Raw genomic sequence first — 21,091 nt, 5'->3', positions numbered from 1 at the left:
ACTGGGGCCAACCTGTCACCAAAAAGGATGTACAACGGTTTTTGGGGTTTGCCAATTATTACAGAAAGTTCATTCCAGGGTTTTCCAAATTAACAGCTCCTCTGACTGACTGTTTAAGGGGGAAGAAGAAGTTTCAATGGACAGAGAACGCCACCGAGGCCTTTAAGGAGCTGAAGAGAAGGTTTGCTACTGAGCCCATTCTGCGCTTTGCTGATCCGAACCGCCCTTTCGTGGTGGAAGCAGATGCTTCAGATTTTGCCATCAGGGGGGTCCTGCTACAATTAGACCAAGAAGGGAAGGAGCTGCACCCCTATGCGTACTTCTCTCGGAAGTTAAAGCCTGCAGAGAAGAACTACACAGTTTGGGAGAAGGAGCTGCTGGCCATCAAGGACTCTTTTGAAAACTGGAGACAATACCTAGAGGGGACCTCTCATCGAATTGAAGTGCGCTCCGACCACAAGAATCTTGAAAGCCTCCAAACAGCCAGAAAGCTGAACCAGAGACAGATAAGATGGTCCCAGTTCTTCACTAGGTTTAACTTCCAGATTACTTACCATGCCCAAGCCAAAAACCAGAGAGCGGATGCCTTATCCAGACAGCCACAATACAAAGAAAGTGAATCCGAGGACCAGCCTCAGTACGTAATCCCTCCAGAGAAATTAACGTTGGGAGTATGCCAGCCTTCATGGGAAGAGGAACTCAAAAAGGCACAACAAGAAGATGCAGACATGCTAAAATATCAGCAGGAGACGGGACAAGGTCAAGACTCAGAAGTAACCTTTCACTGGAGAAATGGACTGTTATGGTTCAAAACCGCCAGATATGTGCCAGAAGGGGAATTAAGGCTCAGAATCCTACGCCAGTGTCATGATTCCATCACAGCGGGACACTTGGGGATTTACAAGACCATTCAGAACGTGGCCAAGGACTTCTGGTGGCCTAAAATGCGTCGGGATATTGAGAGTTATGTAAAGTCCTGCTCTGTCTGTCTGCGGACAAAAACACAAACAGGGACACCAGCAGGACTGTTACAACCGTTGCCTGTCCCACACGAACCCTGGAAGGACCTCTCCATGGATTTTATAACTGATCTACCCAAGTCCCAAGGAATTACAGCCATCTTAGTAGTGGTGGATCTACTTACCAAAATGGCACACTTTCTTCCTTGTGCAGGGGCCTTAGAGGCTAAAGAAACGGCCAAGTTATTCATAAAAGAAGTCTACCGGCTGCATGGATTGCCAAACAGCGTAGTCTCAGACCGAGGAACTCAGTTCACAGCCAAATTTTGGAGAGCAATGTGGAAACAGTTGCAGACGGAATTAAAACTCTCCTCCGCCCATCACCCCCAGACAGATGGGCAGACGGAACGCTTGAACGCCGTTTTGGAAAGATATTTACGAAGTTATGTGTCCTATCAACAGACTGACTGGGTATCATATTTGCATTTTGCACAGTTCGCCTACAACAATTCTCTGCACTCCAGCACTCAACAAACCCCGTTCTTTGCTAATTATGGATTCCATCCTAAAGTCTTTCCAAGCAGCTCAGAAGGAATGCTGGTACCGGCAGCTGAGAACTTCCTTAAGGAATTGCAAGTGGCGCAACAGACACTGAAACAGCAGTTAAACGAAGCCAAAACAGAGTACAAGCGAGTTGCTGACCTGCACAGGAAGGAGGGCCCCCCCCTTCAACCGGGAGACCAGGTATGGCTGTCCACCCGCTTCCTCCAGATGCCGGGCAAATGTAGAAAATTACAAGACAAGAGGGTGGGTCCTTTCGAAATAGAAACTCAAATCAATCCCGTGGCGTACCGACTGAAGCTGCCTGACACGTTTAAAATACATCCTGTGTTCCATCGATCCCTCTTAACGAAAGCCGCCCCTCCCAGTGAGTTACGGCCGGAGGAACCTCCCGGAGCTCCACTCCTGGTAAATGAGCAGCTTGAGTTTGAAGTTGAGGAGATCTTAGATTCCAGGATCAGACGCCACAAGCTGCAGTACTTGATTCACTGGAAAGGCTATGGGGTGGCTGACAGATCATGGGAAGATGCAGCTGATGTGCATGCTCCAGAATTGGTAAAACTTTTCCATCAACGTTTTCCCCACCGTCCCAAGCCAGACAAGGGGAGGGGGGCACAGCCTGGGAGGGGGGATGGTGTCGGAAGGCAGAGCTGGGGTCCCAATCCCGGGGAGCTGGATCCCGGAGAGTTGGGAGAAGAGTATTCGGATGGATGGCAGAGGGAAGGGGGAGGAACTTCCCCCCTTTGGAGCGAAGACGAAACAGAGGAACTGCCAGTGATAAGGTCGCTTAGCGACGGGGAGCCTGAGCCCTCCCTGGACATTCTCACGCCTCCCCCTCTTTCAGGCTCAGAGCAAGAGGGGAAAGAGGGAGGGCTGCTCACAGCCGAAAAGCGGGGAGGCAGTTTACCATCAGCTCCTCCCCTATCCCCCATCCTGGAATCGGAAACTTCAGAAGAGGAGGGGGTGATGCTTCCCCCCTCACCGCGCACACGCAGACAGCTGAAAAGACAGGCGAGAAGGGGGGGAAGGCAGGCAGTACCTGAGGGGCAGTTAAGGAGGAGTGAAAGATTGCGCGCCCGTTTGGCCCCTTCTTAAAGAACAGGCGGGAAGAAGTCCCTTGCTCTGTCAACTTTCTCCCAATGCCGCAGGACCTGTATCCCTGTATTGCTTCATGAGAAAACGCAGTCTTTGTTTGGACATTACCCTAATAAAACACGAATTAACTACAGCCGTTGGTCTGGTTCCTGAGTCACATCCTGGGCCTGACATATATGATCATGTAAACATAGTTCAGGGTGAGTATGGTGTCTTCTGTGCATTAAGAAGGACTTTTGGGAGGATACAAAAACAGTGATACCACGGCTGCGTATTCACTTTACACAGAAATATCATCGTTTTGCATCATAAATAAAGACATAGTGATAGGTGAGCAAATGAAAGCTACTCACTGCTAAAGTACATGAGAATACCTGTGATTTCCTGTATATACATTGTATTCATCTAAGTCCTACTCAGAGTACACCCATTGAAATTAATGAATCTAAGTTAGTCATGTCTGTTTACTTCAGTGGATCTACTCTTAGGACTAGTATTGACTGACACCCTGTGTAAGCATACACTAATATTAATGGCATAACCATTTGGTTTTCCACCACTGTTAATTCTTCCAGTTTTCTCCTTTCTACAGGTTATACCATTTGTATCAGTGTCACTACTAGTATTTATGGAAATGTTGTAGTGATAAGATCATCCATGTTGTGGCTGTCATACAGAGTCACCTGTGCACTCAGGACTTGTCTTGCCATCAATGGGAGGTGGAACTCTGCAATGCCTAATGTTTAAGAGCAGAGTCCCATCTGAGCATGTAAAATTACATTGGTGAAACACAGCCAACTTTTACCATCAACTGTGTTAGTAGAAAATGTTTTATCCTGTTGATTAAAATAGCGTGCAGAGCAATCCAAACCGGGGCCAGGGAGGAGTGGAGCAAAGTGACAGATGAATCATGGCACCCCTAAACTGCCTCTTGTGCCAGCTGGAACAAAAGGTGGGGGCGAGATTTTTTCCTTTGCTACTGTGACAACCTCAGTCTGGCATAGCTGAGGAACCCTGATCAGGCCCCTTTCAGGGATATGGAGAAGCTTTAGATCCAGTTGAGCCATGCGTGACTCTGCTTTGGCCTCACAATGCTCCATTGCAGGGCTCTGTGCTTGATACCACTAGTGGGAACACAGCTGGTGGCATGTTCTCAACCACTATACTTTCCATGGAAGCTGTGAGGGCCTCTGCAATAATGGAGCCTGGCTGAGGTCAGTGGATGATCTGCTACATCCTAATGCCCTCGCGCAGTAAAGATTAAGGGGTTAGGATTGCGCTCTTCATCTTCCTAATAGCCAGGTTTTCCTTGACGTGAGTTCAGATTTGATATATAAACAGAAATTAGTAATACTTCTGCTAAACTACTTTCTTCAACATAGAACTGAGAATGTATGAATTGTGGCAGTTTTGCTTATCCTTAAAAACAGAAAAGCTTACTTCAGAATTTTATCTCACAGTCCACAACTTGCCTCAGACAGAATTAACAAATTCTTGAGGATTTCCTACAAGCCACTTCCTGCGAGAAATATGTGTTGTAATGGCTAGAGAAATGGTCTTGGGCCTTCTTTTGTGAGTTTCAGTTAGGGTATCACTCCCTGAAATTCACATTAATTAAAAAGGAGAAGCTATTTAAATTTCATCCTGTTCTGAGTGCAATCCACTTGGAATGTACTGGGGAAGTCTCACCCAAAGTGCTGAAAATGTTTGTCTGCGTTGACCATAGGTTGATTCAGATGAGTTGTTAATAGTATAACCCATTCATGCTACTAACCTATTTAATAAATGAAAAGACTATTTTGGAATGAGTTACTCTTGATATATACTTCAGAAACAGAGGGTATCATGTGAGAATTGCAGTCGTACTGTAAACATAAGAATTGTCTTATTTTTATGCATTATCTTGTGAGCTACCCAGAAAACATTTTGTTGTGTGGTGGTCTATAAATAACATTTAAACATTAATCATAAATATACCGGAGTCAGGACAGAGATCCATCCAGGCCAGCATTTCCCCCCCAACATGTTCAATAAAGGTCATCAGCAGGGTATGATGGTGATAACCATCCTCAGTCCCCACCATCTGGTTATTAGAACAGCTTCTGAACATGGAGAATCCACATAGTTGTCATGGCTGTTAGGGATATCTGTTTTCCATTAGCTTATGTAGTGCAAATAACTTGTACATCTGAATCTAATATGATTCAAGAAAAGAAAAAAGAAAAAGAAAAAGAAAATTTTGTTCCAATCAGATATTGCTGTGGACCTGTCCAGGTGCTCCATGCTTCACTCTTATAATACCTCCTCTGTCATCATAAAGCTTGTACAGAAGATCTATGAAATAGGCAGTACTGTTCTGGTCTTTGTTGGCTTCTCAAGGCATCACAATATACTTGTTAAAACAGTTATGATGTTGGGCATGTGATTTACAGAGTACAACCTGATTGTGATTTTTTTTATGATGAAAGGAATGATGGATGTGAGACATTGACTTAAGCAGTGAATTAATCTAATCATTTTTACAAAGCTCTCTAGGATATTTAATACTCAGGAGGTGACTAAATGCAAAGTTAAGCCAATAGCAATCATTGCTATAGAGACTGATCAGCATGCAACAGTTGGGCTTGAACTTTAACCATCTGGCTGCAGGAAAACCAGCTGTCTTTCCATCTAGAAATGCTATTCATTCCTGCAACTTGATTCATCTTTCCCATGATTTAATTTTATGCCTCACAATCTGGTCTACTATCCATAACTTACTACAGTGTCCAATCAGTGTGGATGAGAAATTACACAACTTAGCTGAAGGATCAAGCACTGGAGGGCTTTAAATATAAACTGAAGGTTACAGAACTGACTTCTACGAAACATTATTAAGTGAAAGAGAAAGATGTATATGAGGTGGACCGCTTAATGAGAAAAACATGATCTAGCCTCCACAAGTAGACACAACAATCATGACATGCAGAAGGAACTGTGGCTGTACCATACATGACATCTTCTAGAGCACATTTGGGAAATCTGTGGCCTTCCAGATGTTGTTGGACTCAACTCCTATCATCCTTAACCATTAGCCATACTGGCTGGAACTGAGGGGAGTTGGAACTCAACGATATCTGGTGGCCCACAGGTTTCCCGCTACTATTACAGTGATCAGTTTTCTTGTCCCCCAGTCTAGTTTGCTACAATCACAATCCTTCTGTCCTCTTTTGAAAAACTACAAGAGTTCTCTCTTCCCTACTAGTTTGGCTTGGCCTCTTTGTGGAACACCGGGTTAAATTCAAGTTCAACTAAAGGACATTCTGTCATATAGTTCAGATATAGCTCCTTGCTCAGTCCTCATGATATCTCCTATTACCCAAGTCAGAGTTTGGAAAAGTTACTTTTTTGAACTACAACTCCCATCAGCCCCAGCCAGCATGGCCACCGGACTGGGCTGATGGGAGTTGTAGTTCAAAAAAGTAACTTTTCCAAGCTCTGCCAAGGCTATTCCACATTTCGGCTAGAAGGCATGTATGCATTTCCTAAGGGCAGGTCTGTGTTACTACTTCATTTCCTCTTCTTTCTCTTAAGCACAATACATACCCTCCTGCAATTACATATTTTTGGAAGCAGTTCAAAGATGTATAAGCAAGACAAAAATAGACATTGATATGGTTTTCAAATATGAAAGTGTTAATGGAGGAACAGCAGTAGTGGCCAGTGAGGTGGGGCAGAAAGCCATCAGTGGCTGCAACTGCTGAGTGAGAAGAAGAATGGTCAATAGGAAAGGAAAAACTGTGTCCTGCCTGTTGCTGGATTCAGGTGGGGTGGTTCACATAGCACTGTGCAGGCTCACACTATAGGTGAATAGCCAATGGAACCCCATCTTGGTACTGCCCAAGCAGCTATGGAGGAGAGCATTGATCTACACCCTTTCCAAAAAGCTGGTAGGTTTTATCCCCACTTTTCTGACTGAGACTATGTGTATGGAGCCCTGGCTGCTGTACTGGGCTGTGAATCATGCACACAACATCCATTTTTCATCTAACTAGTGACATGAACATAGGAACTAGCTTCTTTTTGCATATGTTCCTAACTTTGATTGGAAGTGGAGGTTTTTGTCTGTGTGTGATTGCCACCTGAAAGACCCATGGAGATTGTGCTAATTGCTGCTAGTCAGTGAATCATTGCTCAGATGATCAGATGTTCATCCACAATGTTCAGATGATCAGATGATCATGTACAGTTATCCGATGTTGTAGGTAGAAATGGCATATTACAGGGGTAGTCAACATAGTGCCTTCCAGATGTTTTGGACTATAACTCCCATCGTATCTGTTCATTGGTCATGATGGCTGAGGCTGAGTTGTAGTCCAAAGTATTTGGAGGTGATGTATGAATGAGCAACTAATTATTTGGTGTGCTCCTGCTGCTAGAGAGCACAGTTTGTTCACTGAAGTCTGGTGATAATTAATACCTTTTCCCAGCATCTTGCTAGGAAGATAGCTCAAGGCTAAGTAAACTGAAAAGAATCAAAGCTGAGTTTATCCAATCACGTAATAGTTAATAGTTGATAACACTAGTTTTCATGTCATATTTGAGAATAGCTGGTTCCACATAAATGGGAATGATACGGACAATTGAGTTAAAAAAATCCTCACAATTGTTTTCATCTTAGGAGGAAACAAGGAGAAAAGTGAAGATGATTCTCAGGTATTGTCAAACCTACCAGTTGATTAATCAACAAATTGTTAAGAAAGCCTGATTTGTAAAATGAGATTGTAAAACACTTGAAAGCATTATACTACTTAGAAGAACCTTATCTACCCAAATATCGTGGACAGTATTTATTTATTTATTTATTAAATTTGTATCCCGACCTTCCTCCCAAAGGAACTTATCACATCCATCCTCTTCCATCCTGACTACAACTATGCAAAAAGACCATTATAGTCTCTCTTGGTTTTCTAAAGTGGGAAATGAGGTTGATAGCAATTTCCCCAGTACTGTCTGGGACAGGGATGGGAAATCTGTGGCTCTCCAATTACTGCTAGATTACAAATCCCATCGTCCATGACATTGATCATGCTGTTTGGGGCTGATAGGCGTTTGGAGTCCAACATCACCTGGTGGGCCACAGATTCTCCTCCAAGTTCTAGGATGTCCATTGAACCCAAATTTCTGAATGACACAAATGATTCTGTCACAGGATCAAAAACAAAAGTATTTTACCCATTTTTAACCAATAAATTAACCCAAATAATCTAGTGGCGATCTGGAGGAGCCATTACACTGAGCCTACTGCGATCCCCTCCTCTAATCTTATAGAAAGTTGACAAATGCTAAATTTTTGAAAATGTGATGTAATTTGAACAAAGGACAAACAGTTCCCCAAAGGTCATGCCTCCAAGACTTGGGAGCAAATGAAGGATGACACATCTGACTCCAGTGACACTGAGGAACAAGACGCCTGGATAGACCGGTTCGGAAAACTGGAGAGAGCCCTTTATTTGTCTGATGTCAAAAACACAGGTAAGAATGATCACGGTTGGATAAGGGGCTGCTACAACAAACATTTTCTCTTGGGGAGATGGATTTTGTTTTGTTTTTGGCTTGTATTTCATGTCAACCTCATATTCATTGGTGAATGTGGCTGTTCATTCAGCCAGATAGGCGGCCTAAAAATAAAATTTTATTATTTTATTATTATTATTATTATGTCTGTAATTATGAGCATCTATTTATCCTATCTGAGAAAAGAAATTTCCATTAGTGACTTTGTTGTTACTTCTTGTATCATTGCAGTCATAATGCTCATAATGGTTTGGGATCAAGTTACTTAAAGAACCATCTATACCCATATGAGCCCACCAGGGGCCCTGTTTGTGTTCCAGAAAGGGAGGTCAGGCTAGTGGAAACAAGGGACAGAGCTTTTTTTTCCCAGTGTCCCTTCCCTGAAGTCATTCGTTCTTTCATTAAGTTTATATCCTGCCCTTCCTTCCCAAGGAGCCCAGCATGGAAAACAGATCAATATCATTTAAAACATTGTAAAAACAGTCAAAAACATTCTAAAAGCAGTTAACAACAATCACATTCTCTCAGTCAATGATTTCAGGGTTATTAGGACCACTATCTTCCGGCTATCAAATGCCTGGGTAAAGAGGAATATTTTTAAATTTCTCCTGAAAACCTACAATGAGGGAGACAAATGCACCTCATCAGGAAGGGAATTCCAAAAAGGGGAACCACCACTGAGAAAACCCTGTCATGGGTCAATGCCAAGTGGCTGGTACCAGACATGGGTGGGCCCTCGGGCATCAGGTTGCGATGCTCCCCAACACTCTCTTCTGTAGCCAGCGCGGGCTTAAATAGGCCTGGCCATCCTACCCTCCACATCAGTGTGCTAGAGTTCTGCATTTGAGTGCGTGCCGTCACCCAAGATAGCAGAGGGAGCATCAACCGTTAACTGACATCTTGAGTGATGACGGGCATGTGCATGCAGCATGCTAGCATGCTGATGTGGCGGTGCGGGAAGTGGGGCGGCAGAGCCTATTTAAGCCCACACAGGCTGCAGGAGGGGTGCGTTGTCTGAGAGGATGGAGCTTCCTCTGCAATCTGCACCAGCATCAGGTCATAAGAAATAACCCCTTACCCCAGGCTGCAAACCATGCTCTGTGACCCAATGCTGGCATGGATCATGGAGCAGGGGTTCAACATTCCTATACATTTAGGAGGGGCCCTTCTGAGGTGCAGGGGCCCTCAGGCCTGTGTGCCATCTAGCTGCTTACTGGTACTGGGCCTGGCCCCCAATGGTGACACCACCAACAAGGCCTCACCTGCTGATCGTAGTGTCTGAAATGGTTGACATATATGATCACCCCTTCCTTGGTAGTGTTTAGGCTGACTCTAAAAACATTTTTGTTCAACATTACTTTTATTGAGAGGGTCCAGTAATCAGCGACCTCTGATTTCGATCTTGTACTGGTGTGGCCATCATGACCAAGATTTTTCCTGCTGTTGTTATGACTATGTTGTTTATATGTCATGTGTTTTCAGAGTTGTAAGCTGCTGTGTGAAAATACTGCATTTTGAACATGAAGATGATTTTTTGAAATAAATCAAGCAAATCATGGTGTGTTATTAGAGCAGCCTTTCCCAACCAGTTGCCTCCATATGTTGTTGAACCACAACTCCCATCTTTCCTGACCATTGGCAATGCTGACTGAGGCTAATGGGAGTTGTGGTCCAACAACATCTGGAGGCAACTGGTTGGGAAAGGCTGTATTAGAGGAATGATCCCTCTGCTCTACTTTCCTTTCTTGCTTTCCCTTTGCTATTATATCTGAGCAAGCAAGTTATGGTTTGTGTTTTCCATCCAACCCAGCAGTTGGTTATGGTTTGAAATCCTAGTTTGGAGGTACAAACTTGTGGCACAAGCCACTGTTTGCTTGTTCAGATCTAATAGCAAACGATGACTTGCCACAAACCCAGAAGTAAAAATTAAGCTGAGGTCAGTAGTACAAAGCTTGTTCTTGTAGCACAAAGGTAGCCAATGTGATGCCCTCCAGACATTGTTGGACTGCAGCTCCCATCATTCCTGACCATTAGCCATGCTGGTTAGGGCTGATGGGAGCTGGAGTCCAACAACATTTTCAGGGCACCATATTGGCTAATCTGGGTGTAACACCAAGCTGTACTTTGGCACTGTGTGTGAACTGACAAGCAGGGTTGCATTTGCTCAATAGTCAAGTCTGGTTTTGTTGAATGGGAAGATCATCTTTTCTCTCTCTCTCTCTTTAAAATAAACAAACACAGGCAAGTTGGAAAAAGAAAAAGCCAAGCGCTTGATCCATAACTACAATCAAATTTGTGATCTGTGCCTTAGTCCACTGAAAATTGATAAAGCTTTCCGACCTTTCCGTCCTGGACAAGAAATACCATTGGAACCTCTGCTAGATTACTTAAAGGAGCTGTAACCTGTGTTATTAATACAGTGCTCATGAGTGTATTTACCCCGTATCATGTTTCTCCGCCCACTGATATTTTTACTGATTCAGTATCTGCAAAGTTTCTACTTCTCATTAATTTTTCATTTGCAAATGAGATGAAACAAAGGCACATACCCCATATTCCACCTGTGATCTTTTAATAAAGCTTTCTGTTTGAAATACACTCAATATGAAGATTTTTTGCCAGAGTTTGTTAACACAAAATGTGCAGTAATTCGTAGGAGGAAATTCAGTTTTCCCTCGAGTTTTCATAACAATGATATTTGGATAAGTTGATTGTCAATGAAATATTATATCAAGGAAGTGGCAGGGCAAGAAGACAATTATAGGAATCTGTAAAACAATGCATTTTCAAAATTGCTACACATTTATCTAGTGGAATTGTTCATATTAAGATTTAAAATATCATTAAGAGTCACTGTGCTTGCAAGCAATGCTCAAGATACACTGTAATAACTTCATTATAACTATATATATTTACATCTATCTATACACAAATTGACTTCATGTTAGTATACTTATGCCAGTAAAAATATAGAGAAAAGCATCCATTTGCCCAGGTCTCCGGTTTTTGCCCAAAGACCCTGGTTTTTGGGGGGTCCTCTCTGAGTCTCCAGGTGAGTGACCTTAATCTCCAGACTCTTAGCTTTCATTTTTTAAAAAAGTTTCTAGGTGGTCTGGTTCAAAAGATATAAACCAAAATGTCAACCACCCCTCCCGCAACTTCTGTTAGTACCAGCTGCTCTACTCCCTGCCCTTTCAAGTTTTTAGCTAATATGTGAAATAAGGGTTGTGATTGACAAGATTTGTTGACCCCAGGCAATACCTAAACCCCATTTCAAGTGCTGAGAATAGTTTCCTTTTCCTGCTTGTCTCACATCAGGAATTCAGTACATATATAGCTTTCAGCAGCAGGAAGAGTACTTTCGCTGTACAGAATTGGGACTTGCTTCTGAGTAAACATGCATAGGATTGCACTACAACAGAAGATCACAGCAGGATCTTGGTGGGCATGCACAGTAAACAATTGTAATAATTATAATAAAAGTGTACATGCAGGTTTTTTAATTACTTGCAAAAATGGCATATTATATATTTTATCTTTCAAATCATTTTTGAACAGAAGTTTTAAAAAGTGTACATGCTGCAGTGTTATATTTTTCTAACTAAGGAGTCAAACAAGTTTAAATTTTACTGGACTGTTGAAGAGGGCAGTTTGTCTTATTCATAACCTGTTTTGAAAACCTTCCCAATATGAAGCTTTTCTGAGAGTGAAGCTGCAATGCTAATTCCACATACCTGGGAGCTAACTCCATTAAATTCAGTAGGACTTACTTTTGAGTAGACGTGGTTAGGATTGTGCTGAAAATCAATGAGACTTTTGAGTGAACATAGCAAAGGATTGTGTTGTAAATCTTTCTCTCCCCCTCCAATCCTTTCTTCTTCTTTTTTAAAGCAGTTAGGCAGGGCTTACTTTGATGTCACTGCTTTTCTTTGGCAGGAAACTAATAATTAAAAAAACCACAAAGTTCTGCAATGGCCAACTGGTTTTGACAATAAATTATTATATGGGGTGTATGTATTTTTACATCTCCAGTGTGTGTGTGTGTGTGTGTGTGTGTGTAGATATGGAATATTTCCAACAACCCTGTGAGGTAGGGTTGGAAACCAAGGCAGCTCACAACAAGAAATAAACCCATTTGAAATCCAATAATGATAAAAACAAGTATAAAACAGTTGCAAAACAACTTAAAGTGGCATGATTCTGAATTTTGGATTGGATGAGTAAAGTTTCTTATCACTGAATCCTGTGCATGCTTCCCTGTCTGAGGTAAGACCCACTGAATACATTGGGAGTTGCTTCTGAGTAAACATGCATAGAATTGCACTATAAATATCTTTACAGGTTGTGTAAATGATAAACATCTTTGACATTCATGCTTATCTAAATCTTCATACTATGTCTTGATATGTATCTGATTTCACACTATGGTTGTAAATTATTACTTACAAATTATTATTTCCTCTACATTTTAAGTGTGCCCTTCTTCCTTGGGGTGGTCATGGTCCCCCTCTGTTGTTTTCACCCTGAGGGGCACATTAGGCTGAGAGATGGTGTGTAGCCCATGGTTACCCAGTAAACTTTGTAGCTTATTTCCATTTTAAATTTTAATTAACATGATTTATATGCAGACAATGCTTATGTAGTAATGCAGATCCACATAATACATTTAAAACACATTCAACTCACATTTAAAGTGCATGACTTCCCTCAAAGAATCCTGGGAAGTGTAATTTCATCCTCACAATTATAGTTCGCATCACCCTTAACAAAGTACAGTTCCCATGATTCTGTGCAGGGATTCATGTGCTTCAAATGTATGTTGAATGTGCTTTAAATGCATGGTGTGGATCTGCCCTAGTATGCTGTGCATTCATTAGTAAATTGAAAAGCACAATTTTAAAAGATACTTTTTTAAACATGGCTGTAGCTCAGGGGTAGGGCACATGCTTTGCATGCAAAGGTACAACATTCAATCTTTGGAAGAGACTATTGTCTGGAATCCTGAACAGCCAGTGCTAGTCCATGTCATCAGTACTGAGCTAGATGGTACCAAATAGTCTGACTCGGTAGAAGGCAGATTCCTTTGTGCCTAAAAGAGGAAAGAGACCCAAAAGTATTGTATTTACAACATTTATATACTGCTTTATTGTAAACACACACACACAAACCTCAAAGCAGTTTACAGAAGGAATAAAAACAATAAAATTATTGGCAAAAACAGTTAAAGACAGGTATTTAAAAACATTCAGAATAATAAAACCAACAGTGAGTTAAAAACAGATAAAAATATAATAGCTTCTACATGCCTGGGTAGGCTTGCCTAAACAAAAATGTTTTTAGCAGGTGCCAAAATGAGTACAATGAAGTGCCTGCCTAATGTAAATAGGCAGGGAGTTCCAAAGCGTAGGTGTTGCCACACTAAAGGATCAATTTCTTACAAGAGCAGATCAAGTACTATGTGGAACCTGTAACATGGAAAACACACCTTGAACTTGGGCTGGTAGCAAATGGGCAACCAGTACAGATTTTATAGCAGAGGTATTATGTGCTGACAGGGTCTCACTCATGTTAGCAATTGCGCTGCAACATTCTGCACTAACTGCAAGTTAATTGCCAACTTAAAGCATAGGAACAGGAAGCTGCCTTATAATGAGTCAGACCATTGGTCCATCCAGCTCAGTTTTTTCCACACTGACTGGCAGCATCTCAGACCAGGGTCTCCTACCTGGAGATGCTGGGTATTGAATCTGGGGCCTTCTACATGCAAAGAAGATGCTCTATCATTAAGCTACGGCCTTTCCCCAAGCAGCTCTCTCATTTCTGAATACTTCAGCAAAATTAGCCACCATCACTGGTCGCCAGGTTGTACAGCAGAGGAGTGGGCAGAGAAAGGGAAGAGTGGCCCAGCTCGAGCATTCTTTTTTTTTTTACAATAATTTTTATTCAAATTTTCATAAAACATAGAAAACAAAATCATAAAACATTCAAAGACAAAAAACAAAACAAAACAAAAATGATTAAACAAAAAAAAATAAAATGTTGACTTCCCATTTGTCACATATCAAATCAGTTATAGATCTACAATATATAACAATCCTGTCTCTTAAATCATATTATAAAATCACTTTCCTCCAGTAGTTATCTTAATTAATCATCAAATCTCATAAACATTACTTTATTCTTTCCACAAAAAGTCAAAGAGAGGTTTCAATTCTTTAAGAAATATATCTATCAATTTTTCTCCAAATAAACATGTCAATTAATCCATCTCGTTAATAATTATAATAATCTTATTGTCATAACCATAGTCCAAATAAACATTTCGATTAATCCATCTCATCAGAATCTGTTAGGTCCAATAATTTAAATAGCCATTATTCCATTATCCCTATTAGTTCCATCTTCCATCTTCAATAGTCCTGTTAAGTCCAGTAATTTCAGTGTCCAATCTTCCATTATCAGTATTCCATAATAATCTTGCTGTTGTAGCCATAGTCATATAATAAGAGTCTGATGGGAATTTCCTCTATCCCAAATATTTTCTTGCCATCCATTCTGAATAAGTTGCTGAAATACTGTTGTAAAGTCATATCTGTGTTCTTCTTTTTTACAAAATGCACTGGCTCATCTCTTAAGAGTTTTTCCATTGTCACATGGCTGCAGTTAATTCCATAGATTTTCTCTATATCAAGCTCCATCACGTCATTCCAGTCCAGAAGATTATCCAAGCCATTGATAACTTTATCTCTAATATCTTCATTAATTTCTTCAGAGATAACGTTAAATTCCAAACAGTAGATTTTATTTCTAAAATGCATAAACTCCAGATCTTTTTCCAATTCCACATTTGTTCCAATCTCCAGGGCTTGTATCTTCCCTTTATTTTTTCTTTTCTCATCTCTGATCTCATTCTCCTCTCTCACAGGATCCCCTATTTCTTTAAGCTCCTGCATCATTTTGCTCAGTTCAATTTTCAGCTCCTTACTACCCTGTCGCAGGGTTTGTTTCGTTATCTCAATCTCATCCATTATTTTCTGAAACATAGTTACTTCCAGATTCTCAGCCACTTTCTTGATTGCCATTTTTAAAACCACGAAAACAAAACAAAACAAAAATAAAGAAGAACCACTTCTTATTTCAGCAACAATTGGGTTAATATTCCAGGCTTGATGACATCACAGTATAAACAGAGCAACCTGCCTTATCTCTCTATGTTCAAGAATGCAAAACAAATTTAGTTCCCAGCATCAAAACAGTTAGTGGCGTCGTGAAGAAGCAGATTCGTCAAAATAAAATAGACCAAAAAGAGAATAGTCCCAGACAATATAATATTCCTCGGAATAGAAATCAGGAATAGAAATCCCTCTTCTGTTTATATCTTTAGGATGCACTTCCAGGACAGCTTTTTGCGACAGAAACAGAGATAAGCTGTTAATTTCGTGAATAACAGAGAAGAGTTATAGCTCACCCAGAAGTTGTCCAAAGCCGATCAATCTGACAAATCTCCTTTGGCTGCAACAATTTAAACCAAGTAAAAAAAATAATAGAAAGAAGGGTGCTTGCCTGTTAGTCCGTTCTCTCTTTAAAGAAAAGATAAACGTATCGCTTAAACAGATAGAGCTTGTTCGGAAGTCCGTCCGGCATTGTTGGCTGGACCTTATCTCATAAATTAATGAAATCCAGTCCTCCCAACAAAAACAGGCTTTTGAGGTTGATCTCTACGTTTCTCCCTGCCCGGGAGAAATTTCATCAGTCAAAAAAAAAATGTTCTGACTGATTTATATCTGAATAAGCTTCTTTTGAGGCGGGAGCCCGTCCCAAAAGCAGGCACAAGTGAAGTCACCCTTTCCGGAAGTCCAGCTCGAGCATTCTTAATGGCCTGTTGGCCACTATGGAACTACTTAGAGCAGCACAGCCATAGATGATGATAACCTGCATTTAATTTAATAATTAATTTATGTCCATAACTCTGGAAATTCTTGTATGCCTTTTTCTGAAACACCACAAGGGCTTAATATTACTGTGTGGGAGTGTGTATTTGTGTAAATGAAGAATAATTCATAATGGTTCCTGCTGTCAGAGGCCACTGAACTTCCAGTCCTGATTACAGGAAAGAGATTCTGTTACCAGAGGAAACAACACGGTCCTGCCAGTGTACTATAAGTGTACTGTACAGAGTTTTTTGGGGGAAGGCAGTCGTTTGCAAGAAAAGCTACACAGAGAGCACTGGTGACATGCAGTGTACTTATGCTTTGGTAATCTGAGAAATGAATAAAACTTCTCTATTTCATAGGCTTCTCACTTGATGATTCTTAAAAATTATGGACTACATGGCGTATATAGCTTTCTTATGGATTTAGGATTCTGTAGATCCTTACCAATGAAATATTTATTCAAAGTAGCTTAAATTTTACATATCAATTCCCCCCTCCCTTTTTAGAAGTGAAGTTTTTCCATCTGTTTGTCCCACTTGGGAAAGAGGAATTATGATCAGGAAGAATGTGTGGGGGCCCCAATAGGCATAGTGACGGGTAAAGGGAGATATCACATTGCGTGGAAGACTGGCCAGGTGAAGGGAACGCGGCCCAGACAATTAACGGCTGTCCCGCGTTCCGGTCCTCCACACATCCACAGGTATGTGGGATGTCCTACCAGCCAGCTCTCTGATCTCCGGATGCTGCTTTTTAATGCCAGATCAGTATATAATAAGACCGCCCTCATCCATGACCTAATTATGGATGAGGCAGCCGATCTGGCATGCATAACTGAGACCTGGGTGGGAGAGCAGGGAGGGGTTGGTCTCTCTCAGCTGTGCCCACCTGGATACTCAGTGCAGCATCATGGTAGATCTGAGGGCCGGGGAGGGGGGGTTGCTGTGGTCTATAGGAGTTCTATCCCCCTCTTCAGACATCATGTCCATGTAACTACGGGCCTTGAGTGTTTGCACCTCGAGTTGGGCCAGAGGGACAGATTGGGGATTCTGTTAGTGTACCGCCCACCCCGCTGCCTAACAGACTCCCTGACTAAGCTGACGGAGGTGGTCTCAGAGGTTTTGTTGAGATCCCCTAGACTACTCGTCCTGGGTGATGTCAACATCCATGCTGAGGCCATCTTATCTGGGGCGGCTCAGGACTTCATGGTCTCCATGACAACCATGGGGCTGTCCCAACATACCATCGGCCCAACTCATGTAGCAGGTCACACTCTGGACCTGATTTTTGTTACAGGACATGATGATAGTGATCTGTGTGTAGGGAATCTTACATCAACACCTTTGTCATGGACAGATCACTGTCTGTTGAGGTTTAGACTTACAACGACTTTCCCCCTCTGCAAGGGTGGGGGACCTATTAAGATGGTCCGCCCCCGGAGGCTGTTGGATCCAGATGGTTTTCAAAAAGCCCTGGGGAGCTTTCCAGCTGATAAGACTGGCGCTCACGTCGACACCCTGGTCGATCTGTGGAATGCAGAGATGACCCGGGCAGTTGACGTGATCACACCTGTGCGCCCTCTCCGTTGTAGAGCTCAATCAGCTCCATGGTATACCTCAGAGCTGAGGGCGATGAAACAATGTAGGAGACGGCTTGAGTGCAGATGGAGACGGACTCCTGACGAATGCAACTTTGCGCTGGTGAGTGCTTATAATAAGGTGTATTTCGGGGCGGTACACGCAGCAAAGAAACAACATATCACCGCCTCTATTCAAGCTTCTATTTCACGTCCGGCGGAGCTGTTTCAAACTGTCAGAGGGCTTTTGCACTCTGGCCCTAAGGATGTGATCGAATCGTCTAAAGCGCAATGTGACGATTTTGCGAAGCACTTCCAGAATAAAATCTCTTGCATTCGTCAGAACTTAGACTCCAAAGTTATAGCAGTGGAAGCAACTGAGGTTCCCAGAGCACAGTCTGGTCCTATTTTGTTGGATGAGTTTCAATCGGTACAGCTTGAGGACGTTGACAAGGTGCTTGGACAGGTGCGTGCAACCACTACTGTGTTAGATCCTTGCCCCTCTTGGTTAATAAAAGCTAGCAGGGAGGGCACTGCTGGCTGGGCCAGGGAAGTGATTAATGCCTCTCTAGGTGAGGGAGTGGTCCCGCACTGCCTTAAGGCGGCGGTGGTGAGACCGCTTCTGAAAAAATCTTCCCTAGACCCAGATAACTTGAACAACTATTGGCCGGTAGCAAATGTGCCATTCCTGGGCAAGGTTCTGGAGAGGGTAGTTGCATCCCAGCTCCAAGCACTCTTGGATGAGACCGATTATCTAGATCCATTTCAATCGGGTTTCAGACCCGGTTTTGGTACGGAGACAGCCTTGGTCGCCCTGTATGATGACCTGTGTCGAGAGAAAGACAGAGGGAGTGTAACTCTGTTGATTCTTCTTGAACTCTCAGTGGCTTTTGATACCATCGACCATGGTATCCTTCTGGAGAGGCTGGCGGAGTTGGGAGTTGGAGGTACTGCTTGGCAGTGGTTCCGCTCCTATCTGACAGATCATCTCCAGAAAGTAGTGCTTGGGGAGCACTACTCGATACCCTGGGCGCTCCAATATGGAGTTCCGCAGGGATCAGTTCTGTCCCCCATGCTCTTTAACATCTATATGAAGCCGCTGGGGACGGTCATCAGGAGTTTTGCAGTGCGCTCTCATCAGTATGCTGATGATACACAGCTCTACTTCTCCTTTTCATCTTCTTCAGGTGAGGCTGTCAAGGTCCTAAACCGGTGCTTGGCCTCGATAATGGACTGGATGAGAGCGAACAAATTGAAACTCAATCCAGACAAGACTGAGATGCTGTTAGTAAATGGATCCCCTGACCAGTTGGATGTTCGACCTGTTCTGAACGAGGTTATACTCTCCCTGAAGGAGCAGGTGCGTAGCTTGGGAGTCCTTTTGGACCCGTCCTTGTCACTTGAGGCGCAGGTGGCCTCGGTGGCACGGAGTGCTTTTTACCAACTTAGGCTGGTGGCCCAGCTACGCCCGTATCTGGACAGGGAACATCTTGCTTCAGTTGTCCATGCTCTGGTAACCTCAAGGTTGGACTACTGCAGTGCACTCTACGTGGGGCTGCCCTTGAAGACGGTTCGGAAACTGCAGCTTGTGCAGAATGCAGCGGCAAGATTAATAACTGGAGCTAAGCGCTTGGAACATGTGACACCAATTCTGGCCGGCTTGCACTGGCTGCCTATACGTTTCCGGGCCCAATTCAAGGTGCTGGTTTTGACCTATAAAGCCTTACACGGCACGGGCCCACAATACCTGGCAGAAATTCTCTCCCGCTATGAACCCACCCGGACACTACGCTCAACATCTAAGGCCCTCCTCCGGGTGCCTACCCAGAAAGATGCCCGGAGGGTGACTATGAGAAAGTGGGCCTTCTCGGTAGTGGCCCCCGAACTATGGAACACCCTTCCTGACGAGGTACGCCTGGCGCCTACTTTACTATCTTTTTGGCACCAGGTGAAAACCTTCCTCTTTACCCAAGCATTTTAAACATTTTAAAATTTTAAAATGTTAATATTGTAATATTTTGTCTCCTGTATTTTGGTACTTGTATTGATTTTTTATGTTTAATTATATGTTTCGTCTGGTATTTAACTATTGTATTAAGGATTGCTGTTTTATAAATTGTTATATTACTGTATATTTCTTGCTGGTTGTACACTGCCCAGAGAGCTTGCTATGGGCGGTATAGAAATCGAATAAAATAAATAAATAAATAAATAAATAAATAAATAAATAAATAAATAAACTTCCCCATCTGTTCCTGAGGTCTCACAGTTTTGTTCAATATGTTTACAAGCGCTGGCTTTACAAAGGAATTCTAATAACATAATGGTTGGCTGCTTAAAAGGTGGATGAATGGATAGATAGATGGACAGATAGATAGTTGGGATTCCAAATGGAGAATGGGCCCAAATTGTGAATCAAGTGGAAAGGGAGTTAGTCATAGAAAAAGACAGATGTACATGCAAGTACAACATCAGAGCAGCAAAGGAAGAAGACCTTAATATTTTTAAAAACTAATTGAGGGCAATCTCTCTCTCTGTCTCTGACCATGTGTTGCAATAATAAGGAAGTGTGCCTATCTTCACACATTAGTCAGTAATAATCAGCTTTCACACATCTGGGATTAGAGCGAAAGCATTGCAGATCATATGCTAACCCAGAATCAGGCCATGTATGCCTTTTTATACATACATTCTATCACTTTTTACCATTAAGCTAACATTATAGCACAATAAGAGCGTTTAAACTCTGTATTGCCTCTATGCAAAGCTTGAAATAACCATAATGATTTCAAAATATAACTGGAACATGCAATATGGAACGGTTTGGTCCACCATCTTGATTCAAAATGGTGTCTGATCGTATCCAAATGTAGATGAAAACCTAGATGATTAGATGGGATGTTTTCTCTGGTTCTGATTAAAATCTGAGCCAGGAAAGAATTTGTGGGCTGTAATTCTCACCTTTTATTTGAGGTGATCCCTAGATACTTGCATTTCCAAGCCCAGAAATACAAGTCACAGCAACATCAATAGCTATAAGGCCACTTCTTCTGGCCACCATGTTTTATAAACAGGACTGTGCAAGTGTATATCTAATGGAGTTCTTTTATATGGTACTCAAGATTTGGATCATAAGCTGCTGTAGATGGGGGTGGGGGAGTGTAAGGGTAATACATGTTGTGTCTCTGTGCCAAATCAATTGAATATTCCACTCTGCATTGTGAATATTTAGAATTCATGCTGTTTAAATAGGCCAAACATCTGCTCTGGCTCTTCAGAGTTCCTCAGTAACAGTCACACTCTTGTATATCATCATCACCAGACTTTGGAATAATCACGGTGCCAAAAACACCCCTTCTGAAAACTGTGAAAAATCCAGTTGCATTTCAGGCTCCCATTCAGACTTCCACAGA

General features: G+C 42.3%; 1 protein-coding gene across 4 annotated transcripts in view; it reads left to right on the top strand.

Moving 5' to 3' along the window:
* Positions 1-10,732, top strand: part of C6H1orf87 (chromosome 6 C1orf87 homolog) — a 39,668-nt gene extending 28,936 nt beyond the window's left edge. For all 4 annotated transcript variants that reach the window (XM_061630495.1, XM_061630497.1, XM_061630498.1 and 1 more), the window contains 3 exons: positions 7,276-7,310; positions 7,976-8,129; positions 10,413-10,732. In XM_061630495.1, coding sequence (XP_061486479.1) covers positions 7,276-7,310; positions 7,976-8,129; positions 10,413-10,573 — 350 coding nt within the window. In that variant the 3' untranslated portion in view covers positions 10,574-10,732. The remainder of the gene's footprint in view (positions 1-7,275; positions 7,311-7,975; positions 8,130-10,412) is intronic.
* Positions 10,733-21,091: the final 10,359 nt, after the last annotated feature.

The sequence above is a fragment of the Rhineura floridana genome, chromosome 6, assembly GCF_030035675.1.
Source record: "Rhineura floridana isolate rRhiFlo1 chromosome 6, rRhiFlo1.hap2, whole genome shotgun sequence".
Classification (NCBI taxonomy): Eukaryota; Metazoa; Chordata; class Lepidosauria; order Squamata; family Rhineuridae; genus Rhineura; species Rhineura floridana.
Note: the sequence above shows the minus strand (reverse complement) of the source record. Positions and strands in the feature narration are given on the sequence as shown.